The 22,856-nt window shown below is 43.3% G+C and overlaps 1 protein-coding gene across 3 annotated transcripts in view; it reads left to right on the top strand.

The window, feature by feature from the left end:
- The first annotated feature begins 3,477 nt into the window (after positions 1 to 3,477).
- Positions 3,478 to 22,856, top strand: part of LOC125452495 (putative Polycomb group protein ASXL2) — a 277,746-nt gene continuing 258,367 nt past the window's right edge. For all 3 annotated transcript variants that reach the window (XM_059645678.1, XM_048531001.2, XM_048530997.2), the window contains exon 1: positions 3,478 to 3,997. Coding sequence is in view for 1 of the 3 variants with exons in the window: in XM_048530997.2 (XP_048386954.1) it covers positions 3,941 to 3,997 (57 nt within the window). In the remaining 2 variants the exon portion in view is untranslated. The remainder of the gene's footprint in view (positions 3,998 to 22,856) is intronic.

Here is a 22,856-nt window from a genome sequence, read left to right as displayed (position 1 = left end):
ATGAGCTGTGCAGGTACCCGGCCTTATGCAGAACCCATTTACAAGAACCATGTGGTACCTCAAAGACTGCCATTTGGTGAATGAAGTTTATCACAAGGAATGTGTTAGTGACAACCTATACTTGTCATTCCATGATCCAAAGGATGCCCATTGGTAGGTCCTGCTCAGCAAGTTTGTTCCATATGGACAACCCAGATGAAGGCTGTGGTTTGTACCAGTCATAATCAATAGTGTAGGTTAGATGGGCTTGAGATTGGTATGACAGGTTGGCACAACATCGAGGGCCGAAGGGCCTGTACTGTGCTGTAACGTTCTATGTTCTATGTGGTAAGTGAGGGGCATCACAAATTGTTTCACTTGACTTGTGACTTTACATAAGTCAGTGGGTATATGGGGAACTGATGCTTGTGAGTGTAAGAAGCCAGAGTGAACAAAATGACAGGTTTGTCAAACACAACAAGAAGGGCATCAGAATAGAGACCATCAGCTGAAACCTCATCTCCTCAGGCACCAGCCCCATGTCAAGGGGTGTTGCTGTGACTTGGCTCCTTTTGCACATGCTCAGTAGCTGCTCTTAGAATGAAGATATTGTTGTCAATGGTCATAGTTCTGAAGGAATTAATTTTCATGTTACATTGGCTCCACCCGTTCTACTTGAGTCACACACAATCTGTGGGTTAGGAATCTGTAGGAATTTTACAGGAGTTTTGAGATGGGGTTGTGTGTATACCAGCTCCCGTCCGTCCCATTGCATGAACATTTAGTTGTATTTGTTGCTATCATGTTACATGAAAACAGTGCCCTTTTGTAGATACTCCATGGAAGTGCCTTATAAACTAATCACTTAGATGGGCCTAAGACAAAGCAAAGACACAGGAAGATTGCTAGCAGTAAATATTATCTGACCAACCTTACCCAGTATCAGCTATGAATGGAAGTGTACGATACAAGGTGATAGCATTCACTACGATCAGAACAATGCATCATTTTAGTTCAATGTTTCAACTGAGAGGAATTTTAAATGTTATGTATGTGCTCTGATGAACCAACACACTTTTGTATAAGCAATAACACAGTATCAGCTTTCCTGCTCCTCTGATGCTGCTGGGCCTGCTGTGTTCATCCAGCTCCACACTCTGTTATCTCAAATTCTCCAGCATCGGCAGTTCCTACTACCTCTCGTTGTATAAGCAAGTTGTGTTTTTTTGGGGGTGATCCTGGAATCCCCAAAGTATATGCACATCGGACGCATAAGAATCTGGAGAATTCAACTTTAAATTTGCTGCCAGATTCTGCACCCATCTGGGGTGGTGAGACTTGGGGAGTGGCTGGCACGTTTGTGTGAATAAGCAGATGAAAGACTAGTTCACACAGGCTCAACTGTTTCTGTCTCTACCTCTCTAACTGCCTTGGGCTTGAACTGCAGGAACATGAAAACAATCACACAGAAACGGATATATATATATTCAATAAAAGTCCCCAAGTTTGCAACCACCAGCTCTATCCGGGATTACAGCTCCGTCTTCCACAATAAAGTCAGCAGCTTCTTCCGGCTTCCTGCATCTCGTGTCATCCCCGGGAGCTGAGGCGGCTTCCTGTGTTACTGTAAACAGCAGCACAGTGATCAGGCTGGGGGATGGGGATATTGGTGGTAAAAGCTGTGAGGTAGGGAGACCAGAGACAAACTCACAGCTAGAATAAAGGCAATAAAGAGCGGGGAGAGTCAATGTAGGCAGTTGGTAGTGCGCGGTACTGAGTGTAATCTCCACTGGGGCTACTCGAATGTGCCTGTGAGAGAGAGTATGTGAATGTCGGAGTCTGTCTGTGTATGTGTTAAAAAGCCTCTCTTGAGTGTGAGAGACTGGGCCTGTAGGTATGTGTGAGAAAGCATCTGTGTGTGATTGTGTGTCTGTATGATTCTGTATTTATGTGTGTAAGTCTGTGTGTGTGTATGCAAAAACAGAAGTTGCTGGAAAAGCTCAGCAGGTCTGGCAGCATCTGTGAAAAAAAAGTTAATGTTTCGGGTCCAGTGACCCTTCCTTAGAATCCTTCGCCTGTCTGTGTGTGTGTGTGTGTGTGTGTGTGTGTGTGTGCGTGCGTGTGTGTGTGTTACAGTGTGTGTATGTTAGTGTGTGTTAGAGTCAGTGTGTATGTGCTAGAGAGTGTGAGTGTGTGTGTGTTAGAGAATCTGTGTGTCTGTGTTAGAGTGTGTGTGTGTGTTAGAGAGCCTGTGTTAGAAAGTGTATCAGAGATAATGGGAACTGCAGATGCTGGAGAATCCAAGATAACAAAGTGTGGAGCTGGATGAACACAGCAGGCCAAGCAGCATCTCAGGAACACGGATGCTGCTTGGCCTGCTGTGTTCATCCAGCTCCACACTGTGTTAGAAAGTCTGTGTGTTACAGTGTGTGTATGTGTGTGTGTAGTGTGTGTTTGTTAGTGTGTTAGAGAGTCTATGTGTGTTTTTGTGTGTAAGAGAGTCTGTGTGTTATAGTGTGTGTCAGTGTGTGTGTTTGAGAGCCTGTGTTAGAGTCTGTGTGTATGAGCGTGTGTTGGAGTCTGTGTGTGAATGAGTGTGTGTTAGAGAGTCTGTGCGTGAGCATGTGTTAAAAGGAGTTTGTATGTGTGTTAAAGAGTATTTGTGTGTGTTTGAGAGTGTGAATATGAGCATGTGTCAGAGAGTGTGTGTTTGATCAAGTGTTAGAGTCTATTGTAAGTGCGTGTGTTAGAGTCTCTGTGTATGAGTGTGTTTTGGAGAGAGTTTGTGTGTGAGCATGTGTAAGAGATTCTGAATGTGTGTGTGTGAGAGAGTTCTGTATAAATCTCTGTGTGTGTGAACGGATGTGACATTGTGTGTTTATATGAGTCTGTGTTAGAGACCGTGTCTATGTATCTCCATAAGCCTGTGTGTGTGAATGATGTTATTTCCTGTTTTACTGTACATGACGTGTTTGCACTGTGTGCCTGGGCGGGATCTGTATCATGTGAGAGAGACAGAGAGAGGAGGAGACAGAGGGACACAGAGAGAGAGAGAGAGAGAGAGGGGGGGGGACACACAGAGAGAGAGGACAGACACAGAGAGGGGAAGGAACAGAGAGAGAGGGGAGGGGATAGAGAGTGGGGGGGACAGAGAGATAGAAATAGAGAGAGAGAGAGAGAGAGAGAGAGTGGGGAGGGGGAGGGCTGGGGGTGGGTTGCTGGTGTACAGTGTAGACGCTGGGCTGTCACTCACTGAGACTGACACAGAGAGAGTGGGAGAGGGGGATGGACAGAGAGATAGACAGATAGCGGGTGGGGGTGTAAAGTGCAGGAGCTGGGCTGTCACTCACTGAGACTGACACAGAGAGAGGGAGAGAGGGAGGGTCAGAGAGACAGAGACAGGGACAGATAGAGGGTGGGGGTGTACAGCGCAGGAGCTGGGCTGTCACTCACTGAGACTGACACAGAGAGAGTGGGAGAGAGGGAGGGACAGAGAGACAGAGACAGGTAGTGGTGGGGGTGTACAGTGCCAGAGCTGGGCTGTCACTCACTGAGACTGACACAGAGAGAGGGAGAGAGGGAGGGTCAGAGAGACAGAGACAGGGAGAGATAGTGGGTGGGGGTGTACAGCGCAGGAGCTGGGCTGTCACTCACTGAGACTGACACAGAGAAAGGGAGAGAGGGAGGGACAGAGAGACAGAGACAGAGACAGATAGTGGGTGGGGGTGTACAGTGCCGGAGCTGGGCTGTCACTCACTGAGACTGACACAGAGAGAGGGAGAGAGGGAGGGTCAGAGAGACAGAGACAGAGACAGATAGTGGGTGGGGGTGTACTGTGCAGGAGCTGGGCTGTCACTCACTGAGACTGACACAGAGAGAGGGAGAGACAGATCCCCACCCACAGCCTGCACAGAGTCTCCATAACCTTCAGCAACTGTCAGCCTTTTCCCCCTGAACCGACATGAAGGAGAAACAGAGGAAAAAGAAAGGACGGACCTGGGCGGAGGCAGCGCGAACGGTAAAAAAAAATCAATAACCCCATTGCAATGTTAGACAGCCCCTCCTTCAGCTTTGTGAATCTATCTGTAAAGTTTGTAGGTGACGAAGTGTGTGTGTGTGTGTGTGTGAGTTCATGACCTAGTCTGGAAGAGAAACTGCTGCGATCATTTACAGTCAGGGCCTGCCTTAGGCCAGCAAACTTGTGATTCTGGTAAAAATCCATCTGACTGCCCTTACAGGGGCTCACATTACAGCCTCCTGATTCACAACTGTCAGGTCTAACTTCACAGGACCCTTTCATTGTTGTTGCACAACAGCTTTTGCATTCTCTGTCGTGCAAAAAAAAATAAAATGCTGGCCAGCAAAAGGGATTAATGGATCCTCACGGCCTTCTGTCATAGAACCTCATGCTGCTTTCAGGGGAGAGTAATGCAAAACAAAAACAAACACTATAATTAAAAATTATTAATTAGGCAATTTCGCCAAAAACGGGCTGTTCATTTTTATAGCTTGCATACTTTGGATGAATATGTGTTTACGTGTAGGGAGCATGTATGGTGGTAGGAAGCAGGAAAACTGAACTGCTGGAGCCTAGTCGCTGACGGGAACATCATGTCACTGTGTGTTGTCATTGACGTCAGTATGTAACAGATCACAGATTGGCACCTCATGATGCTACAAAGCAAGAGATAGACTTGACAGATAACGTGGGAACAAACTGGGGTAAGCCACTCTTTTGTGGTTGCTAAAGAATTAGACTGTGCAAACTGTGGTCTTCTTTCAGTTTCTGTTGTTTGCTGCCAGACCCCATACTCAATTTAATTACCTAAGATGTAGCATTGTGATGTGTCAACAACCTTTAACTCATGTCCTCAAATTCTCAAACATGGGGTGTCAACGCCAGCTAAAGACTTCCAATGAAACAAGTTCAACAGTAGTGACACTTTGCCCAGGACATGCAGACAGACCTGAGTTCTAACGTCAAAGTCACACATTTTGTACTAATTAGGTTTCCATTATACACTCTTTCATCCAAATTTAGAAACATAGAAAACAGGAGAAGGAGTTGGCCATTCAACTCTTTGTCCATGCTCCACCATTCTACATGACCATACCTGATCATCCAACTCAGTCCCTGTTCCTGATTGCTCCCCATATCCTTTGATCCCTTTAATGCCAAGAACTATACTTAACTCCTGCTTGAATGCACTCAATATTTTTGTCTCTACTGCTTTCTGTGACAAAGAATTCCACAGGCTGACCACTCTCTGGGTGAAGAAATTTCTCCTCATCTCAGTCCTAAAAGGTTTACCTTGTATCCTCAGATTGTGATGCCTGGTTCTGAAATTCCCATGTTTACCCTGTCTAGTCCCACAGATATTTTGTATAGGTTTCTAAGACTTGCCCCCTTGTTTTTCTAAACTGCGGTGAACATATCTAACTGAACAAAAACAGAAATTGCTCGAGTAAGTTAGCAGATCTGGCAGCTTTTGTGGAGAGAAAGCAGAGTTAATGTTTTGAGTCTGTTCGCTCTCTCAGAACCATACCAAATGACCGTAATCAATCTATCTGTCTTCATATGTCAGTCCTGCCATTCCCACAAATCAGTCTGGGATAAACCTTCGCTGCAGTCGCTCCATCGCCAAAACATCCTTCCTCAGATAATGAGAACAAAACTGTATTTCAGGTGCAGTCTCTTCAAGGTCCTGTGTAATTGCAGCAAGACATCCCTGCTCCTGTATTCAAATCCTCTCACTGTGAAGGCGAGTGTATCATTTACCTTCTGCACCGCCTGATGCACCTGCATGCTCACTTTCAGTGACTGGTATACAAGGACACCCAGGTATCTCTACACCTTCCCCTTTTGCAGTTTATTACCATTCAGATTAATAATTTGCCTTCTTCCTTGTGCAACCAAATGGATGCCCTCGAGTTTATCTGCCTTATACTGCATCTGCCATGTGTTTGCACACTCACTCAACTTTGTCCAATTCACACTGAAATTTCTGAATAGTCCTCATAGTTCACCCTCCCACCCAGCTTTGTGTCATCGGCAAACTTGGAGATATTACATTTAGTTCCATTCTGTAAATCAGTAATATTTATTGTAAATGGATGAGCTCTCTCTGGTACCCATCTGCCTGCTACTTGAAAAATGATCTTTTTGATCTGACTTTGCTTCCTTCTGCCAACCAGTTCTCTCTCCATGTCAGTACACTACTCCCAATCCCATGTGCTCTAAGTTTGCATGCTTTTCTCTTATGTGGGAACTTATCAAAAGCCTTCTGAAAGTCCAAGTGAATCATATTCCCTGAATCTCCCTTATCCACCTTTCTAGTTACTTCCTTGAAAAATGCCAATAGATTTGTCAAGCATGATTTCCCTTTTGTAAAACCATGCTGACTCTGTTCAAGATAATAAAGTGTGAAGCTGGATGAACACAGCAGGCCAAGCAGCATCTCAGGAGCACAAAAGCTGACGTTTTGGGCCTAGACCCTTCATCAGAAAGGGGGATGGGGAGAGGGAACTGGAATAAATAGGGAGAGAGGGGGAGGCGGACCGAAGGTGGAGAGAAAAGAAGATAGGTGGAGAGGAGAGTATAGGTGGGGAGATAGGGAGGGGATAGGTCAGTCCAGGGAAGACGGACAGTTCAAGGAGGTGGGATGAGGTTAGTAGGTAGGAAATGGAGTTGCGCTTGAGGTGGGAGGAGGGGATGGGTGAGAGGAAGAACAGGTTAGGTAGGCAGAGACAGGCTGGACTGGTTTTGGGATGCAGTGGAGGAGGGGACAAGCTGGGCTGGTTGTGTGATGCAGTGGGGGGAGGGGACGAACTGGGCTGGTTTGGGGATGCGGTGGGGGAAGGAGAGATTTTGAAGCTGGTGAAGTCCACATTGATACCATTGGGCTGCAGGGTTCCCAAGCGGAATATGAGTTGCTGTTCCTGCAACCTTCGGGTGGCTTCATTGTGGCAGTGCAGGAGGCCCATGATTGACATGTCATCTAAAGAATGGGAGGGGGAGTTAAAATGGTTCGCGACTGGCAGGTGAAGTTGTTTATTGTGAACCAAGTGGAGGTGTTCTGCAAAGCAGTCCCCGAGCCTCCGCTTGGTTTCCCCAATGTAGAGGAAGCCACACCGGGTACAGTGGATGCAGTATACCACATTGGCAGATGTGCAGGTGAACCTCTGCTTAATGTGGAATGTCATCTTGGGGCCTGGGATAGGGGTGAGGGAGGAGGTGTGGGGGCAAGTGTAGCATTTCCTGCGGTTGCAGGGGAAGGTGCCGGGTGTGGTGGAGTTGGAGGGCAGTGTGGAGCGAACAAGGGAGTCACGGAGAGAGTGGTCTCTCCGGAAAGCAGACAGGGGTGGGGATGGAAAAATGTCTTGGGTGGTGGGGTTGGATTGTAGATGGCGGAAGTGTCGGAGTATGATGCGTTGTATCCGGAGGTTGGTGGGGTGGTGATGGGGATCCTCTTGGTGTGGTTGTGGCAGGAGCGGGGTGTGAGGGATGTGTTGCTCTCCTCTCCACCTATCTTCTTTTCTCTCCACCTTCGGTCCGCCTCCCCCTCTCTCCCTATTTATTCCAGAACCCTCTCCCCATCCCCCTCTCTGATGAAGGATCTCGGCCTGAAATGTCAGCTTTTGTGCTCCTGAGGTGCTGCTTGGCCTGCTGTGTTCATCCAGCTTCAAACTTTGTTAACGTGGATTCTCCAGCATCTGCAGTTCCCATTATCACTGACTCTGTCCAATCCTGTCACTGATTTCCAAGGGCTCTACTATTAAGTCTCTTATAATGGATTCCAGCATTTTCCCTGCTGTCATTGTCAGGATTACTGGTCTGTAATTCTTGTTTTCATTTTGTCTCCTTTTTTAAATTGTGGGGTTGCATTAGCCACCATCCAATCTAATAGACACTTTTTCAGCTGTGTTATGATGTAATTGCTTCCATCAATGGTGAACCATCTCCAGTGGCAGGATCGTGTACATATGGCATAACAAGTTTACATAGGCCGTTTTTATTATACGCGCAAACAGGATGTAAGATTTTCAATATATGGTTGTAGTTATATTGATAAGGAGTAGTAGCATTGGTTGATGGTGCTCTGATTTGAAAATATAAATTGTGAGGTACATATTGCTGGTTTCAGCCGTACATGGTTGATTTGATTTGATTTATTATTGTCATCTACCTAAGTACAGTTACAAGTTTTGTTTAGCGTACGCTGTAGGCAGATCATAAGATACAAAGATCATTGGGAAATTGAATAGAGTGAGGAGTACAAAGTAAATACAAAAGCAAGATCAACATTAGATTTGAAGTTTGAGAGGTCCATTCAGAAGTGTCATAACAGCGGGGAAGGAAGTGGCCTTGAACCTGTTGATGCGTACTTAAGCATTTGTATCTTCACCCTTACGGAAGTATTGGAAGAGATCATAACCAGATTGGGAGGGGCCTTTGATGTTGGCTGCCTTTCTGAGGCAACCAGAAGTATTGATGGAGTCACTGGATGGAAAATTGGCTTGTATGATGGACCAAGTTGTGTTCACAACTCTGGTTTCTTATGGACTTGGACAGAACAGTTGCTGTTCCAAGCTGTGATGCATCCAGATCGAATGCTTTCTATTGTGCATGTATAAAAGTTGGTGGGCGTCCTTATGGACATGCTGAATGCCCTTAGCTAGCATGTCCAGCAAGATCCTATGGTGGGAGTTGCAGCATTGTAGCATAAGACTTAATGAATCATCACATCACACTTGCAGCGATACTTCTGCTGGCCATATTGTTTGGGAACCAAGTTGGTGAAGGTGATAGATGGGTTTATGTGATGCATTGTTTTCAGTTCCTGTACTAGCCCATGCATTGCAGATATGCTCACAGTCCCTTATTTGGATGTTGATGGACTTGAGCAGGCTCCAGTGGGTCTTGTGTTTACCCCTCTGATGAAATTGGATGATTGTTATTGATTGATTTATCATTGTGACGTGTACCGAGATACAGTGAAAAGTGTTGTTTTATCTGCTATGCAGGCAGATTCTGCCACACAAGGGTAATGGAACAAAGCACAGAATACAATATTACAGCTGCAGGGAAGGTGCAGAGAGAGATATCAACATTAACATTTGAGAGGTCTGTTCAAAAGTCTGATGACAGCAGGGAAGAAGCTGTTCTTGAATGTGTTTGTACATGTTTGCAAACTTTTATGTCTTCTGCCCGATGGGAGAGGGTGGAAGAGAGTATAGCTGGAATAGGAGGGGTCTTTGACTATGTTGGTTGCCTTCCCGAGGCGGTAGGAAGTATAGATGGAGTCAGTAGTTGGAAGGCTGGTTTGCGTGATGGACTGGGCTGTGCTCACAACTCTATGTAGGTTCTTGCGGTCTTTGGAAGAGCAGTTGTCATACCAAGCTGTGATGCATCCAGATAGGAGATTTCTGTTGGTGCATGTATAAAAATTGGTCAGAACCCTTGTGGACACTGAATTTCCTTAGCCCCCTGAGGAAGTAGATATGCTGCTGTACTTTGTTGACTATAGTGTCGACATGACTGGACCACGACAGACAGTTGGTGATTGTCACTCCCAGGAACTTGGCACTTTCAACTGTCTCCACCTCAGCTCTATTGGTGTAGGGTGTGGGGGTGTGCCCTCCACTCGGCTTCCTGAAGTCAATGACCAGCTTCTTCCTTTTGCTGACATTGGTGGAGAGATTGAGTGTTTAGCAGCATGGTCTAAAAACAGCAATCTCTTTCTTGAATACTGTCTCGACATTGTTCAAGATCTGATTTACAAGGGTGATGTCATCAGCAAACTTGTAAACGGAGTTGGGTGGAATTTGGCTGCACAGTCACGTGTGTACGAGGAATATAGTAGGGTGGCTGAATATATAGCCTTGTGGGGCACTGGTGTTGAGGATTATGGTGGAGGAGATGTTGCCAATCCTTATTGATTGCAGTCTGTGGGTCAGGAAGTCAAGGAACTAACTACAGAAGGGAGAGCCAAGACCTATGCCTCAGAATTTAGAGATGAGTTTCTTTGGAATTATGGTGTTGAGGGCAGAGCTGTAGTCAATAAGTAGGAGCCTGACGTAGATATTCTTGTTATTCAGCTGTTCCGGGGACTGGTATCAGGCCAGGGAGATGGCATCTGCTGTGGACCTGTTGTGCTGAAACATGAATTGCAAGGGATCAAGGCAGTTTGATCAGCTGGAGTTGATGTGAACCATGTCTGACCTCTCGAAGCATTTCATGAGATTGGGCATCAGAGTGACTGGACAGTGGTCATTAGACATGCTGCATCATTTTTCTTTGGCAGCAGTATGATGGTTTTCTTCTTGAAGCAGGTGTAGACTTCAGATCATAGTAAGGAGAGATTAAAGATGTTAGCAAATACTCCCACTAGCTGGTCTGCACAGGATCTGAGTGCACAGCTGGCTACTTTCCATGGCTTCGCTCTCAAGAAAGCCGATCTAATGGCAGTGACTATGGGTATGGGTGCATCTGAGGCTGTTGGGATAGGTGACCTTGTTTCACTGACCTTCTGTTAAATGCGAGCATAGAATGTGTTGAGCTCATTGGGTACGGATGTACTGTTGCCCCCAATTCTGTTCAACTTAGCTTTGGAACCTGTTATGTCATATAAACCTTGCCACAATCATTGGGGGTCCATGTGGTTGGCCTGGGTCTCAAGCCTAGTTTAGTATAGGGTCTTGCCATCTCTGATGGTTGTCCCTGGATTTCTTGCATAATTCAGTGTCACCTGACTTGTACAGCTCAGACCTGGACTTCAGTAAGGAGTGGGTCTCCTGGTTCATGTCAAAAGTTTTCTCCTAGTTTGTTCCCAAAGTACAACACTGTCCCCCGACTATGAAAATAGTCATATAACCCCAGTGAACCACTGGATCACATGGATATATATATATTTTAAATTCACTCATGGGATATGGGTGTCACCGGCTGGGCTAGCATTTATTGCCCATCCCCAGTTGCCCCTTGAGAAGGTGGTGGTGAGCTGCCTTCTTGAACCGCTGCAGTCTAGTTGTTGGATGTAGACCCACAATGCCCGTACGGTTAGAGCGCTCATTCCATTGGGAACCTCCTTTCAGTTAGGGCAGGTATCAATGAGGAACTCTAACGTCAACCCCAGCACAGCATTGGGCTGTCTGAGAAAAAGAGTGTCTGATGACAAATTAAGCATTGAGCTCATGCTTCTGGAGCACATGAAAACCCAGCCATTCCACTCAAATTCCTTGAAAGTGGAGTCACAGGTCGATAGGGTGATGAATAAGCTGTTTGGTACCCTTGCCTTTATTGGTTAGTGCCTTGAGTATAGGAGTTGGGAGGTCATGTTGTAGATGTACAGGACATTGGCTAGGCCACCTTTGGAATACTGCATTCAATTCTGATCTCCGTGCTATAGGAAGTACTTTGTTAAACTTGAAAGGGTTCAGAAAAGATTTACAAGGATGTTGCCAAGGTTGGAGGGTTTGTGCTATTGGGAGAGGTTGGTTTGGCTTGGGGCTATTTTCCCTGGAGTGTTGGAGGCTGAGGGATGACTTTATTGAGGTTTATAAAATCATGGGGCGCATGGGTTGGATGAATAGACAAGCTCTTTTTCCCAGGGTAGAGGAGCCCAAAATTAGGGAGCATAGGGAGACAAGAAGGACTTTGATCCCTTTTAAGGAGCAACTTTTTCACAAAGAGGGTGGTGTTTGTATGGAATGAGCTGCCAGAGGAAGTGGTGGAGCTGGGTACAATTGCAACATGGAAAAGGCATCTGATGGGATACGAATAGGAAGGGTTGAGAGGGATATGGGCCAAATTCTGGCAAATAAGACAAGATTAGTCTGGTCGGCATGGACACATTGGACCAAAAGGTCTGTTTCCATGCTGTACAGCTCTATTGCTGCCAGTTTGAATAGCAGGTTACCTTCTGTGGCAGTGTGTAAACCCAGCAATGAACTGTTTTGTTTCTTCAGGATCCACAATTCCAGAGTGGAAAAAGGTCATCCTTGGTCCCAAAACAGTATCCGAGAAGGAGAAGGATATTTCATCAGTATGTCCATAATGAAGTCACCTGTGTTAGGCATCTTGAGTCAGACTCTTATTTGTAAGCATTGGTTTCAGTCAGTTTCAACAAAGTCATGATTAATTTGTATTTTGTACTTCACATTTTGGCCTATGTGTATGCTCAGCTTATTTAAAATTTCCTAAATTTTACTGTGTGTTTTTTTGGATTAAAGTTAAATGAAATAAAAGGTGACTTTATTTTGTATATGAATCAATACAGCAGAATTTGATTGTGAGTTAGAGTTGGATGGATTTCTTTGGGGTAAGAATATTGCTGGTTACTGTACTGAACGCAAGGTAACATTTTCTTGGCAATTGAAAATAAATCAGCCAATGTGTGTTCTAGTGAATTTAGTCCAGAGTTTTTATTGTGACTTTGCATTTGACTACAGAATAACAACTGTTAGGATAAACATATAACCATGACTTAGTACTCCAATAGTATTGTAGCTGTTCTTCACCCAGGAAAGAACATTGTTTTTCTGTCTGTTTTGTAAAGTTACCTCAAATGAATCCAAAACTCATGGTTGCTTACTCAATATTTACTTGGAAGTGGTTTGTATGATGTTCATGACCAGATCCACAGCATAATATACATGTACCACATTAAGGTTTGTTTACTATAGGGATATGAAAATATTATGTTTTGTGTAATTTCTTGATCAGAATTCTAAAACAAATTCTGATCCATGAAAATTCGTAATAAAACTGTTGCAAAATTAGAATACATTTTAGAATATTACAACATTAAGATTGATTAACAGTTGGATGATAAAAAAACTCAGTAAATGTGAAATACTATTGATTATTCACAAGGAAAATGTGTTTTAACAATTGTACATTGAACAGGAGTCAGCTTGAAATGATACCCAACTTCTTACTTGCAATTTCTTGACAAGGTATCAATAGACTGTACAAAAACCAGGAAGAAATAAGAAACTGTAATAGGTTCTACAATATATTAACCAGGCCGTACTTAGAATACTCTGTCAATAAATATTTGTTCTGCTAAAAGAAAATTGGGAAGGTGTGGTAAACAAAGAAGTCTTAAGAGTTATATTGAAAAAATAGTGGAATTCAAGCTATATATTCATCATCCATCGCAATGATAGAAAGATGATGAACATAACGTGAACATAATTGGATTATAGTGAAGAGTGCTGCACATCATCGACTTCACTGACACTTGAAGTGATGTGTGAGAGCTGAGAGAAGCTAAGGAGCAATTTGGGATTAGCCATTCTAAAGATTGTGGCAATGCTGTGTGTGATAATCCTCTGTCACACCCCTTACACGTTCAATAAAGTAGGCAGTTAAAGAGGAGATCTCCTACAGGAATACCTTTAATGATTCATAGAGCCATGCAGCATGGAAACAGACCCTTGGGTCCATGCACATATACATCCAGATCCCTTTGCTCCTGCATCCTCTTTAGAATTGTACTCTTCATTTAATACTGTTTCTAATGGGCTCAGTCAGCTTGACTTAACTTTGGTTGCCTGCATCTGTATAAATAGTCCAGAAATACACAATTTGTATGCTTCCCAAATTTGTCAGGACTATCTGGAGCATAGGAATTATTAGACATAATAAAAAGACCATAATCTGCTGATAACACAGTGTGGAACTGGATCAACACAGTAGGCCAGGCAGCATCAGAGGAGCAGGAAAGCTGACGTTTTGGGCCTAGACCCTTCTTCAGAAATTGCCCCATTTCCGAAGAAAGGCCTTGAGCTGAAACGTCAGCTTTCCTGCTGCCCTGATGCTGCCCGACCTGCTGTGTTCCTCCAGCTCCACACTGTGTTATCGCAGACTCCAGCATTGGGGGTTCTGACTATCCACTGGACTTACCTTCTACTGTCTTGGTAGTCAGATGATACAATGAGAAAGAAGTTGTTGCTGAATCATTGCAACTGATCTGTTATCTGAGATAACAAAGTGTGGAGCTGGATGAACATAGCAGGCCAAGCAGCATCTCAGGAGCAGGAAAGCTGATGTTTCGGGCCTAGACCCTTCATCAGATTTTCAACAGCTTTTTCTGATGAAGGGTCTAGGCCCGAAACGTCAGCTTTCCTGCTCCTGAGATGCTGCTTGGCCTGCTGTGTTCATCCAGCTCCACACTTTGTTATCTCGGATTCTGCAGCATCTGCAGTTCCCATTATCTCTGTTATCTGAGGAATCTCAGTATGACTTGGCACTGAGGATGAATTTGACCAGAAAGCTGAAAAGTGGATGAGTGAGAGCGTTTCTAATTTCTTTCCGAAATTTTGTTTGTATTTCACATTTAATATTTAACTGTTATTTACTATTTAGATTCTAAATTTCATCCAGGATAAAGCAGGGATAAATATGAGCACTCTATTGCAGAGCAGCTGAAGTTTTATTAATTAAGAAAACCTGCTTAAGGTATATTTTTTCCATCCCAGGGGCTGAGCTAACTCTTCAGGGTTAGAGCATGAAGAGTGATCTCAGTGTGACATAGCACTGAGCATGACTTCGAACTGAGTGTTGAGAGTTGAATAAGTAAGGGACTTAGATCAGGAGGGGAAGGAAATCCCCCCCCCCCCCAACCACCGCCCAGGGATTAGTTCTCAAGTGAGCTAATCCTAAAGTTTAAAATGCTTTCGGAACTGGTGGTTTGGTGAAGAATTTTGCAAAAACTATATTTTGAATTGAACGACATAATTGAAGCACGTCAGGACCAGGCGATGTGTCAGAGCAGCAGTTTATGGAAGCTACTGGATGCCGGTCTCACATGGGGCAACCACAGTGTGCTGTGAGTTAGATTTGATTATTGGACTGGATGGGTAATGAAGGGTATCACAGCAAATCAGGCAGGGAAGGGGGCGACAGGGCAGGGAAGGGGGCGACAGGGCAGGGAAGGGGGCGACAGGGCAGGAAAGGGGGCGACAGGGCAGGGAAGGGGGCGACAGGGCAGGGAAGGGGGTGACAGGGCAGGGAAGGGGGCGACAGGGCAGGGAAGCAGGAGACTCAGTGTTTGAAATTGCCCGTTAAGTTTGAGGTTCCAGTAGTGTGGTTGGATGAGATTGTGGGCTGCATGCTTAATAAGCTACGTCACCATCAGAATCCATTCAAGTGGCTAAGTACCAATGACGTAGCTCGAAAAACATGTAAACATGTGAAACAGGAGCAGAAGTAGGCCATTCAGCCCATTGAGTGTACTCTGCCATTCAATGATATTGTGGCTGATCAGTTTTGGTTTCAAATTCCATATTCCCATCTACCCTGATAATTTTGATTCCCTTCTTATAAAAAATCTGTCTTTGCCTGAGAAATATTCACTGACCCTGCCTCCTTCCTTCTTAATTAGATACCTTCCTTACCTATCTTTGTGTCATCTGCAAATTTAGCCACCATGCCTTCACTTCCTTCACCTGAGTCATTGATGTAAATTATAAACAGTTGTGGCCCCAGCATAGACCCCTGAGGGATTCCACTCCTTCGCAGGATATAATCAGACTAAAACCCATTTACGTATGTTAGAGTCATAGAGTCATACAGTATGGAAACAGACCTTCCGTTAAACCAGTCCGTACCGACCATAATCCCAGACTAGACTAGTCTCACCTTCCTGCACTTGGTCCATAATCCTCTAGACTTTTCTTATTCATGAACTTATCTAAATGTCTTTTAAATATTGTAACTGTACCTGCATCCACCACTTCCTCAGGAAATTCATTCCACACATTAACTGCTCTTGGTGTAAAAATGTCACCCTTCATTTCTTTGTAAAATCTTTCTCCTCCTACCTTAAAAATATACCCCTTAGTCTTGAAATCCCTCATCCTAGGGAAAAGGCCCTGCCATTCACCTTATTTGTACCCCTCCTGATTTAAAAGCCTCTCTAAAGTCACCCCTCAACCTCCTAAGCTCCAGTGAAAAAAGCTCCAGCCCATTCAGGCTCTCCTTATCTCTCAAACCCTCCATACCCAGCAACATCCTGGTAAATCTTATCTGAATTCTCTCCAGCTTAATAACATCCTTCCCATAACAGGGCAACCAGAAATGGACACAGTCATCCAGAAGAGGCCTCACCAGTGACTTGGACAACCTCAACATGACATTCCAAATTCTATACTCAAAGGTCTGAACAATGAAGGCAAGCGTGCTAAATGTCTTCTTAACTACCCTGTTCTACAAGTGATACAAACTTTGAAGAAATATGCAGCTGAACCCCCTAGTTTCTCTGTTGTATTTACTAACTTACTAACCATACCTTCTATATTCTCATCAAAATCATTTATATAAATGATAAGCAAAAGTGGACCCTGTACCAATCCCCTCAGAATACCCCTGGTAACAGGCCGCTAGTCTGAAAAACAACCCTCTACCATCACCCTCTGTCTCCTCCCATTAAGCCAATTATCAAGCTCACCCAGAATCTCATGTGATCTCACTTTACTAATTAGTCGACCGTGCGGAACCTTGTCAAAGGCTTTACTAAAGCCCAAGTAAACAACATCAACTACTCTGCCCTGATTTCTATTCTTGGTTATTGGGTCAAAAACTCAGTCAAGTTTGTGAGACACTAGTTCCCTCACACAGATCAATGCTGACTATCCCATTTCAGTCATTGCCTCTTCAACTGCATATAAACCCAATCTTCCAGAATCACTTCCAACAACTAACCCAACACCAATGTCAGATTTACAGGGCTGTAGCTCTCCAGTTTCTCCTTAAATCCTTTCTTAAACAAAGGGAAACAATTAACTACTCTCAGCATCTCATCTGTATTTATAGATGATACAAATATTTCTGCAAGAGCCCCGCAGTTTCCTTTGTAACTTCCCATGACATCCTTGGAGAGACTAGTTAAGGTTGTGGAAATGTATCCACTTTTGTATTTTCTAAGACCTCCCCAACTTCCTCTTCTGTCATGTGAACTATTTTCAAAACATCAGAATTTATTTCCCCAAGTTGTCTGGCCTCCATTTCTTTCTCCTCAGTAAGAACTGACACAAAATATTCGTTTAATATCTCTCCCATCTACTGAGGCTCAACATAAAAATGACCCCTTTGATCTTTAAGGGCCCCCATATTCTCTGTTTTCTTTCAACCCACCAATCTTCTATCTGTGATAATGTTACCCTACTTCATAATCTCTTATTTTTCAGAATAATTTACTTAGAACATAGAACAGTACAGCACAGTACAGGCCCTTTGGCCCATAATGTCGTGCCCATCTATTACCCTACTAAGATCAATCTACCCTGCATACCCTACATTTTACTATCCTCCATGTGCCTATCCAAGAGTCGCTTAAAAGTCTCTAATTTAGATATGGAACCTTAAGAAATATTGTCTGGAAGTCCAGACATAGTGTCTACAGCTTCCTCTTTGGCCACAATATATGTTACCTCTTCAAAGAACATCACTGAATTGGTTAAATGTGAGTTTGCCTTGACAAAAAGATACTGACTCTTCCTGATTACCATTAGATTTTCTACGTGTGCAACTATAAACTCTGCAATGAACAGTTTGAATTATTTACACCAATTCCAGAACATATTTTATATCATCTGTAGTGAAGACACAAAAAAAATTTAACAAATAAAATGAGGAAGTAAATTCTGCATAATGAATATGAGGAGCTAGGCACTAAATTAAGAAGCAGAACCTTAAATAATCTCTGGATTATTACTTGAGCTTCATGCAAACTGGATTTAGGACAAATAAGATTGGAGAAATGAAAGCATAGTTCAAATACTGGTGTGACAGAAGTAAGTTTTTGTCAATGGATCACTGGCTGCACAACTATGGAAGGATTGGGACTATATCATTGGGACAATCTACACTGGAACCATGCTGGTTCTGGTGTCCCAGCAAGCTGTTTAAGGGAAATAACGAGCCTTTAAACTTAATTAATGGAGCAAGACTCAAATTTGGGAAGATTTGGTAAAAGGAAAGATACTAATACTGAAAATAATTAACTGACAATGACAGGAAGGGATAGAGAGTAAGATAAGACAAATCAACAGATTTAGAGGTTAGACATTAACCACATTAGACATTTTATTATTGTTGTAATAAGAAAATAATAAAAAAGACAAATTTAAAGGTATCCACCTGAAGTTCCAGCATTTGAAACAAAACAGATGGCACAAATAAAAATAAATAAGATCAATCTGATAGCTATTCCAGGATGATAGCATCAATTGGCACCTGAATATTGAAGCAAACATGACATTTTGGAAGGAGAGGAAACTAGGAAAGGGAGCAGGGTAGTTCTGTTAATTAGTGATGGTATTAGCTCAGTAGAGAGGGATGGTTTGACTTCAGGAAGTCAGCTTGGGTGGAGATGATTATAATGAAGGCACAAAACAATTTGTGGAGTGGTGTCCAGGCTTCCTAACAGTAATCCCAAGGTAGAATGAAGTAGAGAAAGAAAGGAATATCTTCAGAGAGCTATGGTGGCAATCAGGAGGGATATTAACCTATATACAGACAGAAAAAATTGGAGAGGCAAAGGTAATCCAGGTGATGAGATAGTAGAATGTTCACTGGCTGCTTCCTTAGACCAGTATATTGTGGAGTCAATCAAACAGCAGTCGATATTAAATCTCATAGATAACACAGTGTGGAGCTGGAGGAACACAGCAGGACAGGCAGCATCAGAGGAACAGGAAAGTTAACATTTCGGGCCAGGACCCTTCTTCAGCACAGTTTTTGCTATCTCTATATTAAATTTTGTATTGTGTGGTGAGATTGGATTAATTAAAAACCTCGCAGTCAAGGTGCCTGTAGGTAGTGGCGATCATAAAATCATTGAATTTTGCATTCAGTTTGAGGGAAAGAGGAGTGGGTCCAAGACTAATATTTCAAATTTAAATAAGGACAATTTTGAGGGCATAAAGACAGAGCTAAGTAAAAGGGATATTTCACAATGTACACTGCATATATATTCCGACGAGAAATAAAAATCCCATGGGGAGCACTATCTGTGGTTAACTCAAAAGGTTAAATATAGTTTTACAACCTGCATGGAGTTAAGCTAAGATGAATGGTCAGATTGGACAGAATGTGGAAAACAGCAAAGAATGATAAAGAATTAATAAAAATTAAATGTAAAAAGAGTATGAGAAAAATAATAGTCAGAAATATTTTAAAATTTAAAAAAGTCAACAAAATAAGCATTGGTTCTGTTAAAAGTCTTGCAGAGGAATTGATCAGGGAAAATATGGAGATGGTAGATGAATTCAACGGGTATTTTGCATTGGTCTTCAACACAGCGGATGCAAATAATAAGCCAGAAATAGCTGTGACTCAGGAAATGGGGCAGAGGAACTCAGGTAAATTGCCAACACCAGGAATGTGATTTTGAGGATATTGTTGGGAGCTGCAGACTAACGAGTCCCTGGTTCCTGGTGGACTTTGTCCAAGAGCCTCGCAAGAAGTGGCCAATTGATAATTACTGGATTAATTTTAATTTTCCAAAACTTCCTTGATTTGGAGAAAGTTCTGTTCTTTTGGAAAAGAGTGAAAGTATCTTTTTTATTCAAAAACTGAGAGACAGAAACAAACTACACGACAGTTATCTGAACAGTGTTATTAAATAGTGGCAAGGCATTTAGAAAAATGCATGCTATTCAGGCAGTTTAATATAGTTTTGTAAAAGAGCAGTCATGACTCACCGATTTATTGGAGTTCTTTGAAAAAGTAATGTCCTGTGGATAAATGGGAAACTGATGGATGTACATACGTAGATTTTCTGAAGGCATTTGATAAGGTGCCATGGCAAAGGTTATTGCAGAAAATAAAAGCCTATGATATAGGGGTAATATATAGACATGGATAGAAGTTCGACTAGCCAACAGGAAACAATGAATACATGTAAACTGTCATGATCTAGTTGTCAGGATATAATGAGAGATGTGTGGATGATTGCTGAGTGCTTAGAAGTTCATGGTAAAATTGAACTGATTGGAATGGCTTTATCAAGGGGAGATCAGACCTGATAAATCTGATAGAATTCTTTGAGGTGGTAATGAGCAACTTAGACATTGGACAGCCAGTGTATGTGATCTATTTCCTGAAGCCTTTGACAAGGGTCTACAGAGGAAGCTGCTAATTAAGATAAGAGCCCGTGGTATTAGGGGCAAGATTCTGGCATTGATCGAGGATTGGCTGACTGGCAGAGGGCAGAGATTGGGGATAAAGGGGTCTTTTTCAGGATGGCAGTTCATGACTAGTGGAGTTCTGCAGGGGTCAGTGTTGGGATCGCATCAGTTCACATTGTACATTAACAATCTGGATAAAGGGACTGAGGGCATTGTTGCTGAGTTTAGAGATTACAGATCGGTGAAACAGCAGGTAGTATTGAGGAAGTGGGAGGGGCAGGGATGCTGAAGAAGGACTTGGGCAGGCTCAGAGAGTGGGCAAAGAAATGGGAAAGGGTGAGGCTATGTACTTTGTTGGAAGAATAAGGGTACAGACTATTTTCTAAATGGAGAAAGGCTTCAGAAATCTGAAACACAAAGGGACTTGGGAGTCCTAGTTCAGGATTCTCTTAAGGTTAACATGCAGGTTCAGTTGCCAGTTAGGAAGGCAAATACAATGTTAGCATTCGTTTCAAGAATGCTAGAATACAAGATTGTGGATGTACTGCTGAGGCTGTATAAGGCTCTGGTCAGAACACATTGGAATATTGTGAGCAGTTTTAGGCCCTGTGTCTAAGGAATGATGTTCTGGCCTTGGAGGAGATCCAAAGGAGGTTTACAAGAATGATCCCGGGGTTGAAGGGCTTGTCATATGTGGACTAGGTGTCTCTACCCAAAGTTTAGAAGGATGGGGTGGGGAGTGTCTAATTGAAACTTAAAGAATATTGAGAGCCCTGGATAGAGTGGAAATGGAGAAGATGTTTCCACTAGTAGGAGAGTCTAGGACCTGAGGGTATAGCCTCAGAGTGAAGGGACGGCCCTTTTGCATGGGAGTGAGTAGGAATGTCTTCAGACAGAGTATGGTTCGTCTGTGGACCTCATTGCCCCAGAGAGCTGTGAATGCTTAGTTATTGACTATTTAAGACAGAGATACATAGGTTCCTGACTGATAACGAGATGAAGGATTTTATGTATAGGGAGAACGTTGGTGAATGAGGCAGAGAAACATATCAGCCATGATAGAGTGGTGGAGCAGACTTGATGGGTTTAATTCTAATTCTGGATTCCTTTACACCTCAGAGTTGTGAAATCTCTGACAATTTCAATAAAACGTTTTTTATACTTGCTGCTGAATTAGATAAACCCATATCTTCACATATTCTACTGCATTTGTCAGATCTTTGACAATTCACATAACCCATCATAATCTGCTGCAGTCCATCTGCTGTAGGGATACTCACATGCTGTTAGGGAGGGAATGGACCCCGTTAGACTTGTCCTGCTTTTTATGTATACGACATACCTGGACTAATTCTGCTCCTATGTCTTATGTTCCTTTAGTGCCACAGGGATCATTACTGGTTCTTTGATGTTTTACAACTTCTCTAAATAGCTTGGGAGGAAGCACTTAGTCCAATTGTCCCCAGCAGCTCCCCATCTGATTCTCTTAATGGCTGTGTAGGCCCTCCAGGTCCATGCACAGCAGCATGTTCTGGAACCAGAAAGTTAATGCTGAGACCAGTGTCAGCACTCCGATCACCGTGCGCAGAGCATCAGGGCAGCTGTGTGCACACCCGGCTGAGAGGGAACGGTGATCCCAGCATCCCAGGTACTGAGCTTCTGCCAGTTTGATTCATTCCATGTGACGCAAGTCAAAGATGGAGGTACTGAACCCTGATAACATTCCTGGCAATAATACCGAAGATCTGTGCTCCAGAACTTGCCGGTCCCCTGCCCAAGCTGTTCCAGTACAGTTACAACACTGGCATCTACACAGCAATGTGGAACATTGTCCAGGTATGTCGTATACATAAAAAGCAGGACAAGTCTACCGGGGTCCATTCCCTCCCTAACAGCATGTGAGTATCCCTACAGCAGATGGACTGCAGCAGATTATGATGGGTTATCTGACAAATGCAGTAGAATATGTGAAAATATGAGTTTATCTACTTCAGCAGGAAGTATAAAAAACAGTTTATTGAAATAGTCAGAGATTTCACAACTCTGAAGTGTAAAGGAATCCAGGCATCCTTGTGTATGAATCACAGGGGGTTGGTATGCAGGTACAGCAGGTAATTAGGAAAGGTTATAGAATGTCCTGATTTATTGGGAGAGGAATTGGATGTAAAAGTAGGTGGTTCTGGTTCAGTTATGCAGGGCATTGTTTGGACCACATCTGGAGGACTGTGCACAATATTGGCCTCTTTATTTAGAACAAACAACAAAGAACAGTACAGCACAGGAACGGGCCCTTCAGCCCATCAAGTCTGTGCTGAACTAAAAAGCCTTTTGCCTCCTTGTATTCCATGTACCTCTATTCCCTGCCTATTCATGTATCTGTCTCTTAAATGTTGCCATGATAACCAATTCCTCCACCTCCTCTGAAAGTTCATTTCAGGCACTTATTACCCTACGTTTAAAAGAAACTTGCCTGTCACATCTCCTTTAAAGGCTCCCCTTTTACCTTAAACCTATATCCCGTAGTCTTTGGCATTTCTACCCTGGGAAAAAGTCTCTGAATATCCATTCTATCAGTGCCTCTCATAATTTTGTAAACTTCTATCAGGTCACACCTCAGCCTCTGACTTAAAAGTAAAAACAAACAAAGTTTGTCCAGCCTCACCACATACCTCATACCCTTCAAACCAGGCAACATCATTGTAAACTGATAACACAGTGTGGAGCAGGAAGAACACAGCAGG

Source organism: Stegostoma tigrinum, chromosome 4 (genome assembly GCF_030684315.1).
Source record: "Stegostoma tigrinum isolate sSteTig4 chromosome 4, sSteTig4.hap1, whole genome shotgun sequence".
NCBI lineage: Eukaryota > Metazoa > Chordata > Chondrichthyes > Orectolobiformes > Stegostomatidae > Stegostoma > Stegostoma tigrinum.
The sequence above is the reverse complement of the archived record's forward strand: the minus strand, read 5'-3'. Positions and strand labels throughout refer to the sequence as shown.